The sequence below is a fragment of the Leptidea sinapis genome, chromosome 1 (genome assembly GCF_905404315.1).
Source record: "Leptidea sinapis chromosome 1, ilLepSina1.1, whole genome shotgun sequence".
Lineage (NCBI taxonomy): Eukaryota > Metazoa > Arthropoda > Insecta > Lepidoptera > Pieridae > Leptidea > Leptidea sinapis.
Genome location: NC_066265.1, coordinates 22,042,439 through 22,063,344, shown reverse-complemented (window position 1 = coordinate 22,063,344; position 20,906 = coordinate 22,042,439). Strand labels below are relative to the sequence as shown.

Below are 20,906 nucleotides of genomic sequence, written 5' to 3'. Positions count from 1 at the left end.
AAAGTATTAAATGTATTTGCTTCAACTTGAATCATAATCAAATTGAACTATACAAGATAGATAAAAGTAAACTCTAAGTTGCATCAGCAACAGAAAGTCATATCCAATTCTCAATTATTTTATTCACTATTTGCAATATTATTTGATTTTACACGCTTTAGTCAGTATCAAGACATTTAAAACAATAATGGCTTCACTTATAAAGTATGTTATATTATTATTATTATTAAAACTTTCTTGATCAACGCTTAGTTAAGATAGTGGATACGTTCAAAATTTTAGCTCATCAATGGCAATTTTATATCAATACCCGGAATTGAATATGATTATAGAACAGTATTAAATGGGTAAAATTTAACTGTAGAATGCTTGTCAGTATTTTAATCTGTAATTTATTATAAACCTATATGAATAAAATTTTCCCGTAGTGCCACAAAGCTCAACAAAACACAGCTCAAAGTTTGGCATCGTGCTTAAGTTGGATCGTACGCATAAAAGCAATTGCGTTATCACGATAAATATCGAGACAAACTCTAGAAAAAAGAAATAGGTAGGACTCAAATATGTTTCAGTATTTATTACTATTATTGTTGGTTTTGTTTATTTATTATAGTGTGTCTAAAAAAAGCAAATCTATAATCTAAATATTAACTATGGAGTCATAGTAGCGCCTTTTTTGATGTCAGTAGTGAGGAAGAAAGTGTTTGTCTTGTTTTGATTTGTAGGGCACCGTAGCTTGTGAATTTACTGAGCTAATAAGACTTTACACCTAATGTCTCAGTGACAATTGCAATTGGATGTAGTTCCTGAAAAACGTTCCAAGCCACAAACGTCACATTTTTTTAGATGTGATGTTTGTGGCAACAATTATAAAAGTTTAATAATTAATATTGGTGTATTCCATACATGTGGGTTGCCTACTAAGTCATTTAAAGAGTGACAGTAGGGCTATAATATTAATCACGTGACTAGTTTTGTGTTCTTAACTCAATTTCGACATGGTTTTACCCTGTGCTGCCCCAGGACGTAAGAAGAATAGGGGAGTCCCAGGCCCAAGGGTGTCATAAGAGGCAACTAAGGGCTTTTTAGAAGTGGGAGAGTCACGCTGCCGTCAGCACAATCGGGCCAAACTCGTCCGGGTTAATTACCACACTCGCATCGGGCTGCCTGTCGTATTCAGGGGAGGGCACAGAACCGCACATGTCCGAGGAAAAACGAGGCAGTTATACCACGCCACCCCGCTCCACGCTAAATGTGGACTTTTTCAATATCAGGGGAATTCACTCCAATTTAAATTTTTCAATTCAATTTCAATTCACGCATGTACACCACCACCTTGCAATGGTGCAGCAAGCCTTATGTTTCTTTACGGAGACTCAAATATCTCGACCTAGTGATCGACGTCATATTTAACGTACCCCGGGTACAAAAAGTGTGCTCAATTTTTTACCTTATGCCGGGGTATGTGTGTACGTTAGAGAGGATATCTGCTGTGGCCGTCTCGGTAATTTTGAGGGTAGGGACCTGTTTACTCTCTGGCTCCTTGTAGATTTTGAGGACCGCATCCACATCTATGAGTATATCTACAGGTCCATTAGTGGCAATGCAGAAACGATCATCTCATGGGCTACGTTCAAGTGGCAATTGACGACGTGCTTGCACAGATCCCCTCCACTGAAATCGTAGTCTTGGGTGATTTTAACGGGCACAATTTCGAATGGCTTGAGTCACGTACCACAGACTACGCAGGGCGAACCGTGTATAATTTTGCATTGGCATATGGTCTGTCCCAATTGGTTGAATCGCCAACGTGGCTCCCGGAACTGGATAGCCACATGCCGTCCTTATTAAATCTTGTGCTAACTACATTTCTCGATAGTTACCAGGTCTTTGTCGACGCCCACGTTGCAGACAACCAGTGACCCGCCGCGTTTGGCACTACAAGTCAGCAGATTGAGATAGGATGTGTTCCTTTTTTGCATCCTACCCTTGGGGCAAGGTTTTTTTCCCTTCGGATGATCCCAGTGCTTGCGCCGTTGCAGTAGGCGGTGTGATACTACAATACATGGATATTTTTATACCAAGCTCTGTAGTACCGATCGGTGGCAGATCACAGCCCTGGTTCGATGCATCAGTTAAAGCAGCATTTGACTGCAAAAAAACAGGCGTACCGTCCTTGGGTTGCGGCGTTAGGCTCAAAGGATCCGAACTGCAAAGTTCTAAAGTAAGTATAACCGTGCCTCCAAATTCTTTAAGCGGCAAATTGTCCGTGCGAAATCGTGCACGTTGTCAAAATCGTCGAGTAGATTTCCAGTTACCCGACTGTAGCACGCAAGTTTTGGTCGTTGTCAAAAGCTGCTCTTGGTAACTTCAACCAGGCCTGGCAGTTAGCCTGGATATAGCAAAAACCTTTGATCGTGTATGGCACAAGGCGCTCCTCTCAAAACTACCATCATTTGGGCTTCCCGAGAGCGTATGCAAGTGGTCCTCGAGCTTCCTCATTGGGCGCAGCATACAAGTCGTTGTCGACGGTTATTGCTCAAACCCGAAGCCCGTGAACGTTGGAGAGCCCCTAAGGCTGTGTGCTATCTCCCACGCTGTGTCTTCTGCATATCAATGATATCTTGGACATCACCAACATACATTGCTCTACAAAGCGCCGGTCCAGCCATACATGGAGTATTGCTGTCATATCTTGTCTGGCGCACCCCAGTATCAGCTTGATCTATTTGACCGCAAAACAGCTCGAAATTCCGGAGACCGAGTCTTCTGTGAACGGCTGGATCACTAGGCGTTGCGTAGAGACGTCGCTTAATTTTGTGTCATCTACCGCATTTATCACGGGGAGTGTTCCGAAGAGCTGTTTCACCTGATTCCTGCCGCCAAATTCCACCTTCGCATAATACGCCACAAGTTAGGATATCATCCCCACCATCTGGATGTGTGGCGATCTTCCACAGAGCGGTTTTTAAGGAGCTTTCTTCCTCGTACTACAAAGCTGTCGAATGAACTTCCTTGTGCGGTGTTTCCGGGACGAAACGACATTGGTACCTTCAATAAAAACGCGTACGACTTCCTTAACGGCCGGCTATGCTCCTGTAATTCCTCTGGTGCTGCAAGAAAATATAGGCGGCGGTGATAACTGAACACAGGTACGCTCGCTTTTCCTCCTTTTAAATGAAAAAAAATATTTTGGTTTGGAACGTTTTCCTGGAATTACGTCCAATTGTACTACTACTACTACCTTTGTAATGGCATTTACTACACGACCTTGTAATCTCTGAATCTCGCTGTTACGTGAAGCTCCTTCCCAATCCCCTACAAATTCCTCGCACTCGTCCTGTTGCGTTAGTACGGTGTGCAGTTTCATTACTGTCAAATGTGATATTTTCGTGCTATCACAGCTTTGTTTTTGAAGATTTCATTGTAACGTTTTGATTTTTATTGCTATTAGTTCTATAGTTTCTGTTGTTCTGTATCGCTATAATCATTCAGTCAAAAGTTGTGCAAGTAACCCAGATTCTTTCATTGTTTTTTCATAATTATAATCATAATCATTATCACAACACTTTTACATCAATCAATAATACAGATGAAATAAATGTAGTTTATTTATTAGTTATTTAATATTCTAGTGATGCATGTTTTGCATATCGTAACATAGCGATAGCATTACGTTAGGTCCAGAGATGACGACGGTAGTAGATAGAAAGATATATTTTCAAATGGATTTTTATAGAAATATAATAGAATATAAATATATTTATTTAACATAGGGATTGACAATAACATAACATATTGCAACAACACTTGGTAAACGCCATGAAGCAACATCAGTTCGTAAAGCGAATCTATAGCAAGAAGATACACATGTTTGCCTGAATCACTTAATTATCGACTGCTGTATGTGACTCTGTTGTTAGTTAGCTTTATTATGAGATTTAATAAGTGTGATCCAGTCTTTATTAATACTCACGTTAAAAGCTGGGGACCGAGCCAACGGCCTGGAATCGAACGGAGCTAGGTTACCTCTCTCGCACAAGATCGTCGTGGTTTTAATTCATAATTAGTAGCATTTTTAATTTATTACAAACAATACAATTTTCTTAATTAAACTTAAAAAAACTATGTCATGTAAAAAAGTAATGATGTACTATTAATAAATTTTCGTACAATTTTTATGTAAGTACATTGAATGATTAGCATGGCTCCAACTGTAAAGTTAGGGGTAATTTGTTGACTTTTTTGCACTGTCTAAAAAAATAGAAATATAATGAATACATGAATTTTCTTCTCATATTCTTTAGATATATATGTAATATTTTTTGTGAAAATATAAGCTTATATATTAAACGTCAAGAAATGGTTTGAACTATGCGCTAGTTTGGCGATTTCTCCGACAGCAGCCTTACAAATTGTTATCTTGGTTTTAGGTATAAACTGCAAACTACCAATATTAGTTCGTAAGAGATCAGCCAGTGTACTTACATCGCGTCATATCCTCGCTCAAACTCCGTGTTGTGATAATGTGAAGGGAACCAACGGTGAGTCATGCTTCAAAATATAGTATCGCTTTGTAGTCATGGTTACGACGATAGTGATGTGGTTTGGTGATGGGAGTACGGATAGAAGTATAGCGTGACGACAGTAATTTTACAAGGGATTATGGTTTCATTATATTTATAAGATCATAAAGATTCTAATAAATATACATATTATGAGATGAAATTTAAATCTATATATATCGTCAAATTAAAATTGAAAACCATGAACTTAACACTAGAGTCTAGACATACAAAGCGGAAGAGAGAGTGAAATATCTCTACTGGTTTTACATTAAGATAGAACAGGAAAGCAAATCTCAATAGATTCGCTTTCGCTTGTTTTTGAATTTAAATTGATTGTCAATCAAAACCAGTGATAGTAACATTGTAACTGTAAATTATTTTGATTGACAAGTCGTAAACGCTTGGCATGAGCTCCTTGGTATTTTGAATAAAAAAGCGACTAGCTAACCCACGCATTGTTAAGTATACATAATAAAATCAAATTATTTTAACAAAACCTATACTTTCTCCAGAAAAGGAACATTTGAAATACGACACTCCATCCTTTTTAAGTTAAGTGTCGTTTGGACAATTTTTCACTGAACAATTATTGCGTGGCCATGTATTCAAAGCGCGGTCAAAACACTAACACTTTATGCATCCAATATACGATAAATTTAAATTTATACAGTTTATTCTTTATTGTTATGAAATAATTTATATTATTTAAACACGATTCTCATATTAACTTATTTGTTATGTATACCTATTACAGCCATTGTAATTTTACAATGGCTGTAATAATCATATGATTAGAGTAAATTGAAAAGAGTGGCCGTTGAGTTTCTTTTATGTTCTCCTCACGAGCTCAAATTTTTCCGAACATATGGTAAATTCGGTTATTTAACATAAATATTTAAAGTGACGATTCAAAAGCGCTTAGCTTAAGCCTAATCGAATAAAGTTTATTTTATTTTGACTTTAAATAGACGAGTAGGCAGAGATTTGATTCAGACAATTTTTGAGCTTGATTGTGAGTTTAGTTGCTTATTGTACGCTTAAATGTATAATAATATAGTATCAAAAACTTTAATAAAGTATGTGTTTAGTAATATAAAATATATATTCTCGGTTTAAGAAAGTTGACGGAAATATATTTGATACAGTCCAAGTATCTGAGCAGTGTCATTTATATTTATCCCATTTCCAACTTAAAATACAAACAATATCAATCAATCTTTCCATTTGCGGTAAATGTATTTACAGGGTCGGATTTGAAACACAATATTGATTGAAACGAACCATATTTTATGTCGTCATCATATCATATCATATCAACGTCGTTTCAGCCGGAAGACGTCCACAAAGACAAAAGCCGGAAGATGCAGTGTTGGTAGGTCCCGATAAGATGGATCGACGATCTAGTCTAGATCGCCGGAGTAGGTTGGATGAGAGTAGCGCAGGGCGATCTTTGGGGGAGGCCTGTGTTCAGCAGTGGACGTCTTCTATGTTGTAAACGGTATTAATTCCTTCCTTATTATTCAAGAGGAACATACCGTAAGAAGGTGAGGCAGTGTAAAATATGTTCCAGCATCAGGAACAGGTCTTTCGCCGAGTGAAATTGAAATACCGGCTTACAATCGCTTAGATTGGCATTGTACTGTTCCAATCTGTACAACGCGCCCTTGACAAGTTAACCCTATTTTTCACTTCTCTGCGTTTGAAGACACCTTACAATGTCCTCAATTTCATTAGATTAACTAGCCTATCAACTAACAACAATGAGCATTTTGTTTCAGTGCCTAGTTAACATGTATTTATTAATTTTGAAATTAATTAATGAAAAAAATAATGCGATTGGTTTTGTATATTTTAATGAATAAAATGAGACCAGTGGGAGGCTCCTTTGCACGGGATGCCGGTTAGATTATAGTTACCAAAACGGCGCCTATTACTGGCCAAATGAGACTTAACAACTTATGTCTCAAGATGACGAGCGCAATCGTACATCCTGCTCGTCTAGTGCCTACTTGTCATAAAAAAGACTATCATTTAGTCTCAATTTATTCATGAAAATAAGCGAAAAACAAAAATCTACTTAAATAGCTGTTAATAACATCAACTTGCATCAATAATCTATTGCATAATAATTGATATAAAATCCACTACGAAATTGAAAAATCAAATGAATGTTAAAATGGAGAAAATTTGAAGTAAAGATCAGAATTTATTATCCTTTGTTTAATAATTTACGCAAGTCCGGCCCTGTACAAGCAACTGTAATCCATCTTACGATGCGTTGGGACGGATGCAACATATCTCGATGGCTATTTATTTTGTGTTTCCTTTCGAGGCGAGTTTAGTTTACATTCGCGAACAGCTATGACGTCATAGAAATATGCAAATGTTTAACGAATACACAGGTACATGTTTTCAAACTTTCAATTCAATGCTAGCTATCTCGAAAATTTAAAGTAATTCAAAATTCACTTCTACTACGAAACAGTGTAGGTAGGTATGTTTGAAGATCGTCGTAGCAAATGAGAAACTACTCATGTGATCGTAGCCATTAAAATAATTGGAATGCTATACTAAATAGCAAGGCACAGCTCAGAAATTAAGAATTCTTTAAGATGTAGCTATCATTAACCATAATATGACTGCCTGGCCAAACAGTCAAACAGGAATAATAGACTACAATTTTGAAAAGTGGGGCTTTTCAGCGCAGGGCATAAACTTTTATCTTATCTTAGCACATCATCGGCTGTGGGAATTTATTGATTTTGCCATGCGGCCGTATGCAACACAGTTATACCACGTCCCCTGAGGGGTTCCTTCTTTAAAATTTCGGCAATAAATGTAGCACTAGTTTATCCCTGAACAATATACTAATTTCATCAAAATTTTATAAAGTAATATTTCCAATAACTATTTTTTGAAGGCAAATATAGATTTTTACAAACGAAATAAATTGCAGTCAACAAATTAGCCATTTATAAAGGACAGTTCATACTTTCGTAAGCAAAGGAACAAATTAAAAAATTGGTTGTCTGTAGAGTCGGTTTACTGACGATAGTTGAACGTGACAACGTCTTAAGAAAATACTGATGGAATGATAGCATTTTTCAAAAGAAAATTTTAATTTCATTTGTTTAATAGATTTGTATGTATATAGAGAAGGAGGTAATTGGAAATCACAATGAAATTGATCAAGTTAGATTTATTTGTACGCATAAATACAATTATGTCAATTTTTTTTACAATTTAATAGTTTATACAAGTATAAATGTGCGTTGAGCAATTGTTTTACAACTTTTAAACATGTGTAATATTTAATTTCTTACAATCTGTGTTATTCTGATGTCGAACGCTGCCGAACGCAAAGGCCTTACATGGAACGCCTCAGAGCGAAGTAACGCCGCATGAGTCATGTTTTTTCGTGCGTGCAGCTGGCTCTATCGAATTATAAGACGTTGTCACGTCAAAAAAATATAATATGTATACAATGTAACATACAGATATAAATAAGCACCTCAGTGTGTTCGGAATTAAAAACGAAAGAACTTGCGAACCCGATGAAACGCCTCTTCATCTCCTCTGCAATTGCAGCCAACTTATATACTTAACTCAACTTATATAAACGTAACACCATTCGTCGCGACTATACCCTACTCCCAGATGCTGTTTGTAATACTTGCGTCAAGAAGATACTGCGGTTCATAACAGCGCTTGACAACGAGCAGGGCTTGACCGCTAGCTCGTTAGCTATAAGTATGATTGGCGAACACAATAGTTCAATTCTGCACGCGGTTTTACTAGAACCCAACTAAAACTAGCGAAATAGCGACCCTCTGCAAATAATAATAAATATCCGAGGATTTTAAAGAATGTGCAAAACTTGAAGAAAAAAAAACTAATAGGACATCTGAATTCGAACCGGGGTCTTCTGCTTTCCGGATAACCCAGTGTCCCATCTGAGCTATTATAGTCTTGTATATAGTGGCGAAATTTACGTTTGTATTCTAATGTTATTGTTGCTGTTTCTCATTAAAACACGGATAAAACTACATTTTTAAAATTGAAACCGCCCCCGAAACTACCTGTACACTAAATTTCATTAAAATCGTTGGAGACATTTCCGAGATTCAGATTACATATATACAAGAATTGCTCGCTTACAGATATAAAATAATATACAGTTACTAATACTGCCACCTGGATAGTGCTAGAATACATCATACACAGCCAGAGGTAGAAAAAAACTTCGAGTAATGGTAAAAAGTAATCCAACCTAGAATAAAAGGTATCCTCAATCATAGTTTTAAAGAGAGGGTTTTGTGCAATCATAGTTACTAATTTGAGTCATATAATATTTGTTTCAGAGTGTATATATGTATACGACCATGTCCGTTGCATTATTCATGAAAAACGAGTCAATAAAGGAACCCAAATGGACTCAAATGTTATTCACAACAGTACTCCTAAAGGTTAAATTTCAATATTTTCAATGACATTGTGGATACTTTGTTGCTAAGTACTCTGTTTATATTCCCACAGAACAACACATTTAAATAGAAAAAAAAGTGTGTGTGTGTGTACTTATGTATGCACGCAAGAAGTTGTACTTCTTTGGCCTAACGAAGCAAAAATCAATTAAATGATTTATTCCTCGTGCTATTCTACGTTTTTAGAAAGAACAATTTTGTAAGAATCTTGCAAAGATGGCTTTGGCAATTAATTATTAAATAATGAATACGGCTGTATGGGCTTGAACCCTTTGCCTGTCCTAATGATAGACAAAGAAACCAAAAAAAATAACGAATGACGCAAACGTCAGGAAATTTTAGGAACTAACCTCAACCTGTTACTTTTATTTTACAGTGATGCGCGCGCATAAGCTTAAAATTTCACTCTCATATTTTTTTCATAACGCGCCTAAAGAAGCAGGCAGCATTAGAGAAGAAGGGAATAAACGGTTTTAAAATAACATACTATTATGAAAGGAATCTAGAAAATCACACACTTCTGCCATGTTAACTGAAACACCAATTATAGTGTATTTACGTCACGGCTCAGTAATCAGCACCGTGTAGTGTGAAGTGTTGTTTGTTATATCATACGTTTTCACTGACGATTATGTACCTATATATGGCACCAAAGATGACAAATGTTTAACATTAGTACAGTAACACATTAAATTTATGAACGTTGCGGGACTCGAATCCGCGACCTCTCGCATTCCGTGCAAGCGCTCTTTCACTGAGCTAACCGTTTGAGTGACTTATCGTTGATATATCGTTCATCTACTGTAGATGAAGCCTCGACATGAGAGTAGAAACAAGACATACAAGATTGATCATGATACGGCACTCGAACGGTTGGCTTAGTGGAGGCTCGCACGGAACGCGAGAGGTCGCGGGTTCGAGTCCCGTATCGTTCATACATTTTGTTTTCTTTGTGTAATTAATAACAGAAGTGAGGGTTATCACTATAAAAAATAAAAAATAATTTATATTAGAACAGCAGCGCGCCCAAATTTCACCGCTATTTTTTTTACAAAAATATAAGAATCTTAGATAATTTATACGCCTAGATACTATGACAGCTGTGAATTCTTCAAAAAAATATAGTGACGAACGCACGCACACTAACGGCCGTTCCCAACATTCAGTCTATCTCCGGTTGTTGCCTACCTGAGATGAAAAATCGTAACTATCGATGACTTGTCTGTCCCAATAAACTTATCGACGGTAACTCACCTTATTCGTAGACGCTGTCTGTCAACGGGATGACCAATAAAACTATTGGTAAGCACCAGCGATAGAAGTTTGAATGGAAGTTGCAATTCACGCGTCCCAATATAAGGCGATAAGAATAACTTATCGGGTATATTGGTACAGCCTCAGATTATTGACAGCTAATTACTGACAGTAGAAAGTGTGTCTCTGGTGTATTTCGCGAGTGTAAGACGTATCTGTCAGGCATACTAAAGTAATAAACCTGGCCTGTTGTCATACCGAACAGCAAGAGGCTCTATCGAGACGCATTTTTAGTTATCTAAGGTAAAATACAATGTTTATCACTTATTCTTTCTGTTTTTGTTCATGATACTATAGCGAAGCAGGACATTCGAAACATTGGTTTTATGACTTCATTCCCGAGATCGTCGTGTTGCCACGCCAAGCGGACTGGCGGAGTCATCAGCAAAGTTTCGTCACCTCAAGGTACTTCTTCCTACGAATAAACTAATAACTCACGTAGACTGTAGCCGTAAAAAGACTCTAATAACTTTGCGAATACGTATTCTTCCAACAAAGAGGTTATTACGGTAAGTTGATTTAACTTAAATTAGTTTGTACACGTCTCTGCCAACGGCTGGCGTATATCTGACTTGTATATTTTCCCTGGAAAAATAAGTAGCTCTAAATAAAATTTAATTCAGTCTTTGATTAACACTTTTAAAAATACTTTTCGAAGAATCGCGTTTATAAAAATACCTAAATTTAAGTCAAAAAGCTGAGATACTCTTGAGAGGTTTTTAATTTCCTCTTAATATGATCTAAGAAGCATTCTAGTATTTAGTAAAGGAGACATTTTTAAATGAAACAGTATAAATTAATTCCTAATATCTAATCATAACTTTATTGTGTTTTTTTTTAACATGAATATTATATGAATGTTTGTTTCCGAGTTATGGTTGTTTATATGTATTTATGTTTAAGTATATTGTATTAAATATATCGTTATCCTGTACCCATAGTACAGGCTATACCTACTTTGGGGCAAGATATTTTGTGTAAAAGTGTGTCAATATTTATTTATTTTATTGGAACGAAGTTCCTTACGGTAGGCTTGGAGGGGATACGGATTTTGCTGCGCGACCGAACTGAAAAAAATGTGATAATAAAACCGTTAGAAAAAATCCGTGGAAAAAAGTGCGTGGAAAAGTGCGTGGAATAAAACCGTTAAATGAGACGTGCGCAGGCGCGACAGTCGCATACACAAGCGAGTAGTGTATATATTATCAATATTATTATATTAATATATGATAACGATTATAGCAATATTGGAACGATTTTTTTTAGTCGATTCTACATTAGCCGAAGGAACTTCGTTCCTACCTGGTGTCCCACGACACCACATCTTTTTTTATATACAGCTGTGTAGTGATTGATACTTACGACTTCATCTCCACCATAAATACGGCCTCGCATTAATAATAAATTTAATCTCGTACACAGAGCACAATTTAAAAATTACCTAAGTGTTTTTAACTTGTTGGAAAGTTTTTGTAGTTAAAACTTCTTTAGTGGCGTTGAGCACATTTGTTGGGATGGGTATAAACTCGCGTCATGGCACGTGGCCTGATCGAAAATTCGTAAGACACTCGTTGAAATAATGGATGTAACTTAATTTTTCAGAGATAAACTTTATAATGACAAATAATTGTAATAGTTCTGAAGTGTTGAATTTTTTATGTAATATAAAATTTATATTTTCGTGTACGGTAGCGCAATAAATGAATATTTTATTTGACCCCAAAAATGCTGGAACTTTTATACTGATAAATAAGGCAATTCATGCGAAATTATTCCCTAACCATTCCCAAATTTCAAGTTACACTTTTGCCGGCACTCCCGGAGTACATACAACCTGTCTTTTTGGTTTTGTTTTGGCAATTCTTCCGCTCATCCAGTTTCGGAGCGGTATCGCAAAGTGCAAACAATAAATCAATAATTAAATATTAAGATTCCGGTTAAAGTATGTTCACTCTGTACTCTTCGCGAATTTAAGTAGAAAATTAGATTACATTTTCTAGCGTAATAAGATAAAAATAATAAATATTATAATATGACGCAACCGTTTCCAGTGCGCCCATGGAAATTAATCGCCCTTTGAATTTTTTAGTTAGATTCTATGCGCGACTGTTTTCACCAATACTTCAGAATAACTGAAATTAATATATTTTAATCGTGTGTTATTTGCTTAGTGCCATTGTGCATAATATGTACCTACCTACCTTTAAGTTAGATATGTGTGAAGTAAAATTAGTAATCTTGCTTATGTATAATTAACTATATATAATATATTTTTAATACTTCAATACCTACATTAAGTAAAAACTATCACTAGGAGGCAGCATTTCCGCTGCCAGTATTCTTTGCACACTGCGGATAGCTGTATTTTAATTGTATTTTACTGGTCAATTTACAGTTTATAAGGCGCTATATCAAATAACGCGGCGCAATACAGCAAAGGAAAGCTTTCACGCGCAAAAACTGTACAGAACAGATTGTCTTCGGGACGATTCAGGTGAGCAGAGTAGAGATCCTTCCCACAGGATTCCCCAGCGATACTAGTTTTAGAGAATATTATTTGATAATACTACTAGTTTGCGATAGAATATTGTTCCATTGCGGTATGATGTTTGACCCATTTCTCCACCTCGAGTTCCTGTAGTGTATCGTTTGTGAAACTTTAGTGCAGCTGTATACTGGTAGTATATGGCCATAGCAGTAAATATCTTCTGTAGATAAAGTTTAGGTACCATAGGGAGTGACAAAAGCACAACATATTGCAACAACAACACAGTTTGTATAGGGCCTTTCAAGTGGGGAGAAGAACTAGTAAGAAATTCCCAGCCCATATTTTACATCTAGAATAACAATTTGCTTAGTCTACTAAATATAAAGACTAAACAATTTTAAGTGGCCTGCGCAGAACCAGTCAAGAACCATGCATTATTGATATAATCTTCTACACTATGACTCATAGTCTATGAGCTCTGTAAGGTTTCCTTGTCAAGATTATTTACTATATTTAGGCTCACTGTATCCTAGTATACTTACTAGTCTTTCAAAAAAGTACCAGGAAAAGATCAATGATATACTAAATTCCTTCAAAGCATGCTCCTTCAGAAACGATATACTCGAATATACGAAACCGAATCAAAACGTTTTTAAACGCTTATAATGGAATCGAGTTTAGTTCTCGTCGAGAATTTTCCTTTATGTATTCTACCAAATGGAAATGAGTGCCATGAAATGGTAAATTAAGTTTAGAAAAAAGAAAGAATTCGACTGAAGCCATATATATGATCTAGGAGCTAGCTAACCAATGACGTTCTATACATGTAGACAATGCACCTCATACGAAATCAAAGCCGAAATATGGCACATGCCACAAATGAAACCTTCGATAGGATAGTATATATATCTATACATTTCTGTGTTTACTCCAGTTGTTTAAATTATAATTGGTCAATAGGCGGCAATGTAAACATTTAAGTTTCAGCTGCGCACTTTGAATTTAGAACCCGATTTGGACAGCGACATCAGAGGAGTAGCAGTTAGGTATTTTTTTTAGTTCAGACGAAAAAGTGGGTTGCTGTACGTTTTACGTTCGTCCGTCTGTCCCCTTTTCCGATCTGTTCAGTCGGAGGTTTTTACGTTTTTAATCAAAAATCACACTCATATTATAAAGGGGAATGTTTGTATACTTATTTATTGGCTTGTGTTTAAATTTGTTACTTTTTTATGTTCTAAAGCGCTTTAGATTTAATAAGCTAAGGTTAACCTTTAATGAGAGAAACTAGTTCTCATATATAACATTTTTATTTACATAAAATAATTAGTTAAACTGGTTATTTAAATGTTAAGTTCCTTGAATTAAATTAAATTTGTCTATTAGACTTAGATATCTTTTCCAGGATTTCTTTTTGGTATATGTAGTGTACGCGGACATCAGCATTTGTTTGTATGACAGCTTTTGTCAAATTTTAAATGTGAAATATAAATATGCTTATTTGGTTTGTAAATTTCTTCAGAGAGAACTCTCATGCTACGTACTGGCGCCAATTCTCTTTCATTACTTATCTCGTGTACGGGAAAGCTGAAAAATATTAGCTTTTACATATTTGCGATGTAAATAAGTATCAATTTTCATTAGATAACTAATATATAATTATATATATATAACTAATATATAATATAACTAATACCTTATATACTTCCGTGATAACGTGTATATAGCACTAGTATGTAAGCGATCGCGTTCTTGTAAGCTGTTCAGATTACACAAAATACATTATTTCCAATAATTGTTGACTAGGCCTTTAAAAAAATTTAACAAAAAAAACAACTGATTTCAAAAACACTATTCCAAAACAATAGATATAATATGCACTAAAAAGAGATTAAACAATTAATATTAAATACGAGGTGACTAAATAATTTCAAGACTCGCGCCACGGGCGCCGCAGTGCGTGCTACCGTGCGACACGCGGGTACCGCCAGCAGACGATGATTTCTACTACGAATATAATTGTCAGGTGTATACAATCGAATCAGCTCATTATTAATCTATTAAGCCCCGGCTAACATTAAGCAAGGTGTTCAAGGTCTAGAGTGTTGTATCCGAGGCAACCGACGAGATACGCCGTCGGGTACAAGTACGGGTAGTACCTAACCCAGTTTCCACTTATACAGGAAACGCAAAAATGCTTTTTGTACTTTCACCAGCATAAGGGAATAGGTTACTTCGTAGGGATTCCATACGCACGAGCTCGCTTCAAGCTTACTACGCACAAGGGTACTGTAAAGCAGTTGTATAATATTGACGCTAATCGCGCGCATTTATTAATACGAACCCTAGTCTCATAAAAGACTCTTGAGTGACTGTTATTATATGGTCGTGGAAGGTAAGCGTTTGGTCAAAAGTCACACCCAGATCTTTCATTGAATTCCGTCTACTTATGAGCTTACCATTAATGCGGTACTGAAAAGTGATTGGTTGTCGCATTCGACAAAAAGTGACAATATAGCATTTAGTGAGATAAAATTCCATTAAACATGGAACATGGAAGCACCAGCTTTCAAATAAAATAGTAATTATCAAAATCGGTTCACCCAGTTGAAAGTTCTGAGGTAATAAACATAAAAAAGACATACCGCCGAATTGAGAACCTCCGCCTTTTTTGAAGTCGGTTAAAAAAAGGACTCTATTGTTTTTATTTTTGACCGTGTCCTTTCATCTGTCTCATTCTGACAAGCGGGTCTTGTCTGGGGACTTGTCAATAATTACTTACGCTCTTTGCATATCCATCTTATATAAATAAAATAACCTTGCCGATTACACCATATTATTTTTGAGTCGTTAATGTATTATTTAAGCACTTTTATAGCACGCTTAGGCTTGTTGATTGACACACAGTTGACACACGACTAAGGAGAAAAGTGTGCTTACATTGTCTTAAAGACACTTTTGCCGTTCCACTGTCAGACTGCGAATGATATGTCCATATGTATAGAATGTCATTGGATCTAACTAAAAACATACAACTCCGCGCCAAAAGGAAAAAGAGTTGTGCCAATCTTACAGCAACAAAAAAACAATAAAATCGAATTTGGTATGTTAAGGCTAGGTATTACGACGAATATTATTGATCGTAGTATGAAGAAAGTCTTTCACTTAAAATAGGAAGTACCCAGTATCGCCTTTGTTCTGCGACTTCCAGCCTTCCGTAAGTATAAAATGATGAGAAAATTGCCTAGCCTAAACAAATCATCCCTTCTCGATACTTTTTTGACTGAATATACTGTCTGGTCATATCAGCCGGAAGACACCCACTGCTGGACAAAGGCTTCCCCAAAAAATTTTCACCACGATTGCCCCTGCGCAGCCCCCTTCCAAACTATTCCGGCAAACTTGACCAAATCATCGGTCCATCTTGTGCGGGGCCTACCAACACTGTGTACCGGTACGTGGTCGCCATTTGAGGACTTTAATGACCCAACAGCCATGTGTCTGTCCAGCTACATGCCATGCCCACTGCCACTTCAGTTTTGCAATTATTTTGGCTAGGTCGGTGACTTTTGTTCCTACGGGTCTTCTCATTTCTGATTTAATCTCGCAGGGAAACTTCGGGTATAGCCCTCTCCTCTCTGAGCGACCTGAAAGCTTAAAGACATTTATTTATTTATTTTATTTTCCAACGCAGCGGTAAATAGCTTCGGCGATATGACATCGCCTTGTTGTGACACCCCGCTGCAGTCGGATAGGCTTCAAAAACTGATCCTGGAGGTCTATTACCAAAATCGATAGCCGAAGTTTCGGTCCGAAACGATAGAACGACAAACTTCAAATTAATCCTATTACGAAAGTACTTCGGGTCCGAATCGTGTGGACGGATTTCGTTTCGGAACTATAGACATAAGTGAATTTGAAAGACTAAAGTCTAATCGCGAACTTCGTGTCGATCTTCGGATCCGAAACACTTTGGTAATAGGAGAATGTACGATCCGTCAACTGAAACTTCGTACTTCGATTTTCGTAATAGAGCTCCTGGGACGGGTGGCGTTTCCATACAAACAGTTCAACGCTTCGATATACCGATATTCAATGTGGTACCTCTGGAGAGACTGAAGCACCGCACAGACCTCGATCGAATCAAAGGCTTTATCATAGTTCTCATAGTCCTGCAAGGCCAAGCATAGCATCCTCCGTCTTCTGTTTAACTTGCCGCAGCGTATGTATGTGATCTGTGTGGCGCTAAAGCCTTTTCGGAATCCGGCTTGTTCGGGAGGCTGGAATTCGTCAACCTGCGCACGCGACGTTTCGTGATAACCCTAGAAAACAGCTTATATATATTTATAACTGTCATGTATTTTATTGTAAAATTAAATACCAAAACCTATGAAGGAGCCCTAACTTTAGCTAACCTATTACACATGTGGATGATATACCTTCTTGCGGAAGCGATCGGCCTCGCTGAGGCGTTGATTTTGGGACATAGCATCCCTATAGCATTTTAAACACGCTAGCAGACAAACACGATGGACCCTTATGCGACACTGGGCGGATGGACATGTGCGTAGTGGTATTTATTGTTTACCATAAGAGCCTTTTAGTATTAATAATTGTTATATAAGTGTCTACTGACATAAATTTAAGTTATTTTACTAATAGATCAAGACCCCGTGAACCCCAGACCTACGTTATTTTAAGGTAAGGTACACAGGTAAGAACGATGCACCATTATGGAGTTTGGGTTACCAGTGGCTTTGGCAGGTAAACGGTACTAACGGTGTATAAAATACCGATCTAAATACATCAAATAAAAAATGCAATTTTTGGGTATTTATTACCTTCAGAATATTATTAAAAATCATGTTATGCATTGCCAGACACTTAACATCGTGGCAACCCCTTGCAGGACACCCTTAATGTTCATGAAATTATAATATTACTTACGTCTTAACTTAACTACATAATGGTCCGTCGTTTTTACCTGTGTTGGGAGCATGCGCTGACAAACTTTCAGCTTTTATAAAATAACGTAGGTCTGGGGTTCACGGGCTCTTATACCATAACATATCTTGAATTTTGTATGGACTTCTGGGTCTGAAATAAATAAATTATTATTATTATAAAAATAATTAACCGGCACATTACATTTCATCACCTCTGAGTCGTTAACATCAATTTAAAATTAAAAGTTGTCTGTTTGGTTGTTGTTACTACTTTGTATTACTGTTTCAGTGAATGGCAGTTCATCAACAGCCTCGATATCATGCCACCACGACAGCCACGTGTTAGCCAAGAACATCGATTGGATGAAACATAATTGTAATAATATCTCACTTAATTTTATTTACAAAACGTTGTTTGTACCGAAGATAAGATAGAGAATGACTTGTTTTCATTATCTTATTTCGAGTATTACGTTGAGGTACTTGAAATGTTAAACAATTTAATAGGTCCACAGAATCTATTTTATTGTTTACAATTTTGTACAGATATGTAATGTCAAGCATACGCCGACAAGCTGCTAATTTTTGTAAATTGAAGAGTTGTAACCTGCTATAATAATCACTTCTATTGCTTATGTTTTTATTGTTTTAACACAGATGTCGAGTAAACGTACGATTAATCCTCTCGATTCGGTCACTATGTACCGAATAGTATGGATTCCATGTTGTGTTGCCAAATTCGAGAATGCTCCGCACGAGTGCATTATATAAAATAAATTTAGGTTTGGTGCTCTTAAAATCTTTTGTCACTCGCCATATAAAGCCGTATATCTGAGCAGCTTTAGAAATTATTTTATTGTAATGTGGAATGAAGTTCAGTTTACAATCTAAAATTACACCCAAATCTCTAACCTCTTCTACTTTTCTTAAATTTACATTATTTAAACTATAAGTTTTTTGAAGTGAGGACCGTTTTCTGGTAAATATGTGATGGCACTTGGAAACATTTATAATCATTTTATTTATATCACACCATACTTGAATTCGGTCTAAGTCTTCTTGAAGTAACATAGCATCGTCCTCTGTTTGGATTATTCTATATAGTTTCATATCATCGGCGTATAATGAATACTCTGAGTGTTTAATGCATGAACTTATATCATTTATAAATAATGCAAAAAGCAAAGGTTCGAGGTTAGATCCCTGAGGTACTCCAGAATAAGCAATAAATTTGGACGAAGACTCGCCGTTAATAGAAACAAATTGATACCTATTTGTAAGATATGATTCTAATCATTTCAATAAGTTTCCTCCAATGCCATATTGTTTATCAAGTTTGGAGAGAAGGATTTTATGGTTCACTTTGTCGAAAGCACTGGAAAAGTCTGTGTATATGCTATCAATTTGTAGTTCATTGTCCATGGCTTGTGCGATGTTATTAATATAATGAAACAGATTAGATTCTACAGATCTAACACATCTAAAACCATGCTGCTTATCATTGAGGTATTTTTTGCAGTGTAACATTAATACTGGGCAAATTAGAGATTCTAATCATTTTGCTTATCATTGAGGTATTTTTTGCAGTGTAACATTAATACTGGGCAAATTAGAGATTCTAATAATTTTGAAAATGTACTTAAAATTGAAATTGGTCTATAATTTTCGACATTGTTAATCTCACCCTTTTTATAAATGGGTACAATGCGAGCTTTTTTCCATTCTTCTTTTTTCCATTATAAATCAATTAACACTAATTTATCAGTGGGAGACTTCTTTGCTCAGGATGCCGGCTAGATTATGGGTACCACAACGGCGCCTATTTCTGCCGTGAAGCAGTAATGTGTTAGCATTACTGTGTGTCGGTCGGAAGGGCGCCGTAGCTAGAAATTAAATGAGGCTTAACATCTTGTCTCAACGTGACGAGCGCAATAACTGTAGTACCGTTCAGTTTTTGGATTTTTCAAGAATTTTGAGCGGTATTACATTGTAATGGGCATCATAAAAAAAAGAAACCATTTGTATTCATTGAAAAAACCACATACACGAAAAATTCGCATGCCAAAAATCGCTTGGAAATCAACTGAATTGAGGCTTAGACGTATCAAATTACGAAGGGTTATTACCTATTATTGAGGTATGAATACCCTACACTTCCCTATTTATTGTTTTTAGTCACGGAAAATGCGTTTTTCTTTGCGTGGCTGTTTTATTTAATTATTTATAAAAACAATTTAGTAATAACATCTTTAATATTCTCCGTCTTTCAGTTAAAAGACACTTTTCGCCATCTGTTGGTTGTGATGAAAAAGAGGTGCACCAAATCAACTCAAACACATACACTGAGGCATGCACCATGAAACCTAGTGGACGCCAAGACAAACAGTGCCAAGTTACAAAGTCTAAACCACCGGCTAACATTGAAAAGCGTAAAAGTTCAAGAATTCTAGCGCCTGCAATGAATACAACAAATTTTAGTGCTAAGGATCGATATGACCTGAAGAATGTTTATTCTTTATTGAGTGCGATTGAAGGAAGGATACGCCGGCTAAAACTTGACAACTAAACATTTTTGTGTATGAAACTTGCATTGGAAGGATATGTTTCGAATATAGTGCGGATATCGAGCAAAGTTTTTGTGAAGTTTGTGTGTTTAAATGAAAGTCGAATTATATTATGTAAACTGTTTCCAATTGTCAAATCGAATTAAGTTAGTACTTCTGTTCAAGCACATTGTTTTATTCGTAACAAAATATGGCAACCGCCATTTTCTTGACGTTTGTCACAAATGTCACTTCTGTCAACGGTATCAAACAAATGAAATGTCAATTAAATTTTCATTCAAACATCAAAACAGAATAAAAATTGAAAAGAGAGCAATGGAAACAATTGTCAAATCTAATCAAGTTAGCACTTCATTTTCTTGACGTTTGTCACAAATGTCAACGGCGTCAAACAAATGAAATTTTCATTCAAACATCAAAACGGTTTAAATAATTTAAAAGAAAAGCAATGGAAACAATCAAAACTTGTTTAAATCATTTTGTCAATAGGTACAAAAAACAATTTCAATTTAAGTTATTCGAAAAATAGTCTGTTAAAATTTGTT

At 36.1% G+C, this 20,906-nt stretch overlaps 1 protein-coding gene across 7 annotated transcripts in view; it reads left to right on the top strand.

The window, feature by feature from the left end:
• The window catches only part of LOC126972675 (uncharacterized), an 89,842-nt gene extending 68,960 nt beyond the window's left edge, over positions 1 to 20,882 (top strand). For 3 of the 7 annotated variants that reach the window (XM_050819687.1, XM_050819874.1, XM_050819603.1), the window contains 6 exons: positions 4,434 to 4,544; positions 8,930 to 9,034; positions 10,664 to 10,771; positions 12,762 to 12,860; positions 18,087 to 18,173; positions 20,068 to 20,880. In XM_050819687.1, the coding sequence (XP_050675644.1) occupies positions 4,434 to 4,544; positions 8,930 to 9,034; positions 10,664 to 10,771; positions 12,762 to 12,860; positions 18,087 to 18,173; positions 20,068 to 20,363 (806 nt within the window). In that variant the 3' untranslated portion in view covers positions 20,364 to 20,880. Of the gene's footprint in view, positions 1 to 428; positions 551 to 4,433; positions 4,545 to 5,896; positions 6,067 to 8,929; positions 9,035 to 10,663; positions 10,772 to 12,761; positions 12,861 to 18,086; positions 18,174 to 20,067 lie in introns of those variants that run through there. The other 4 variants (XM_050819786.1, XM_050820023.1, XM_050819960.1 and 1 more) reach the window with 4 other exon arrangements.
• Positions 20,883 to 20,906: the final 24 nt, after the last annotated feature.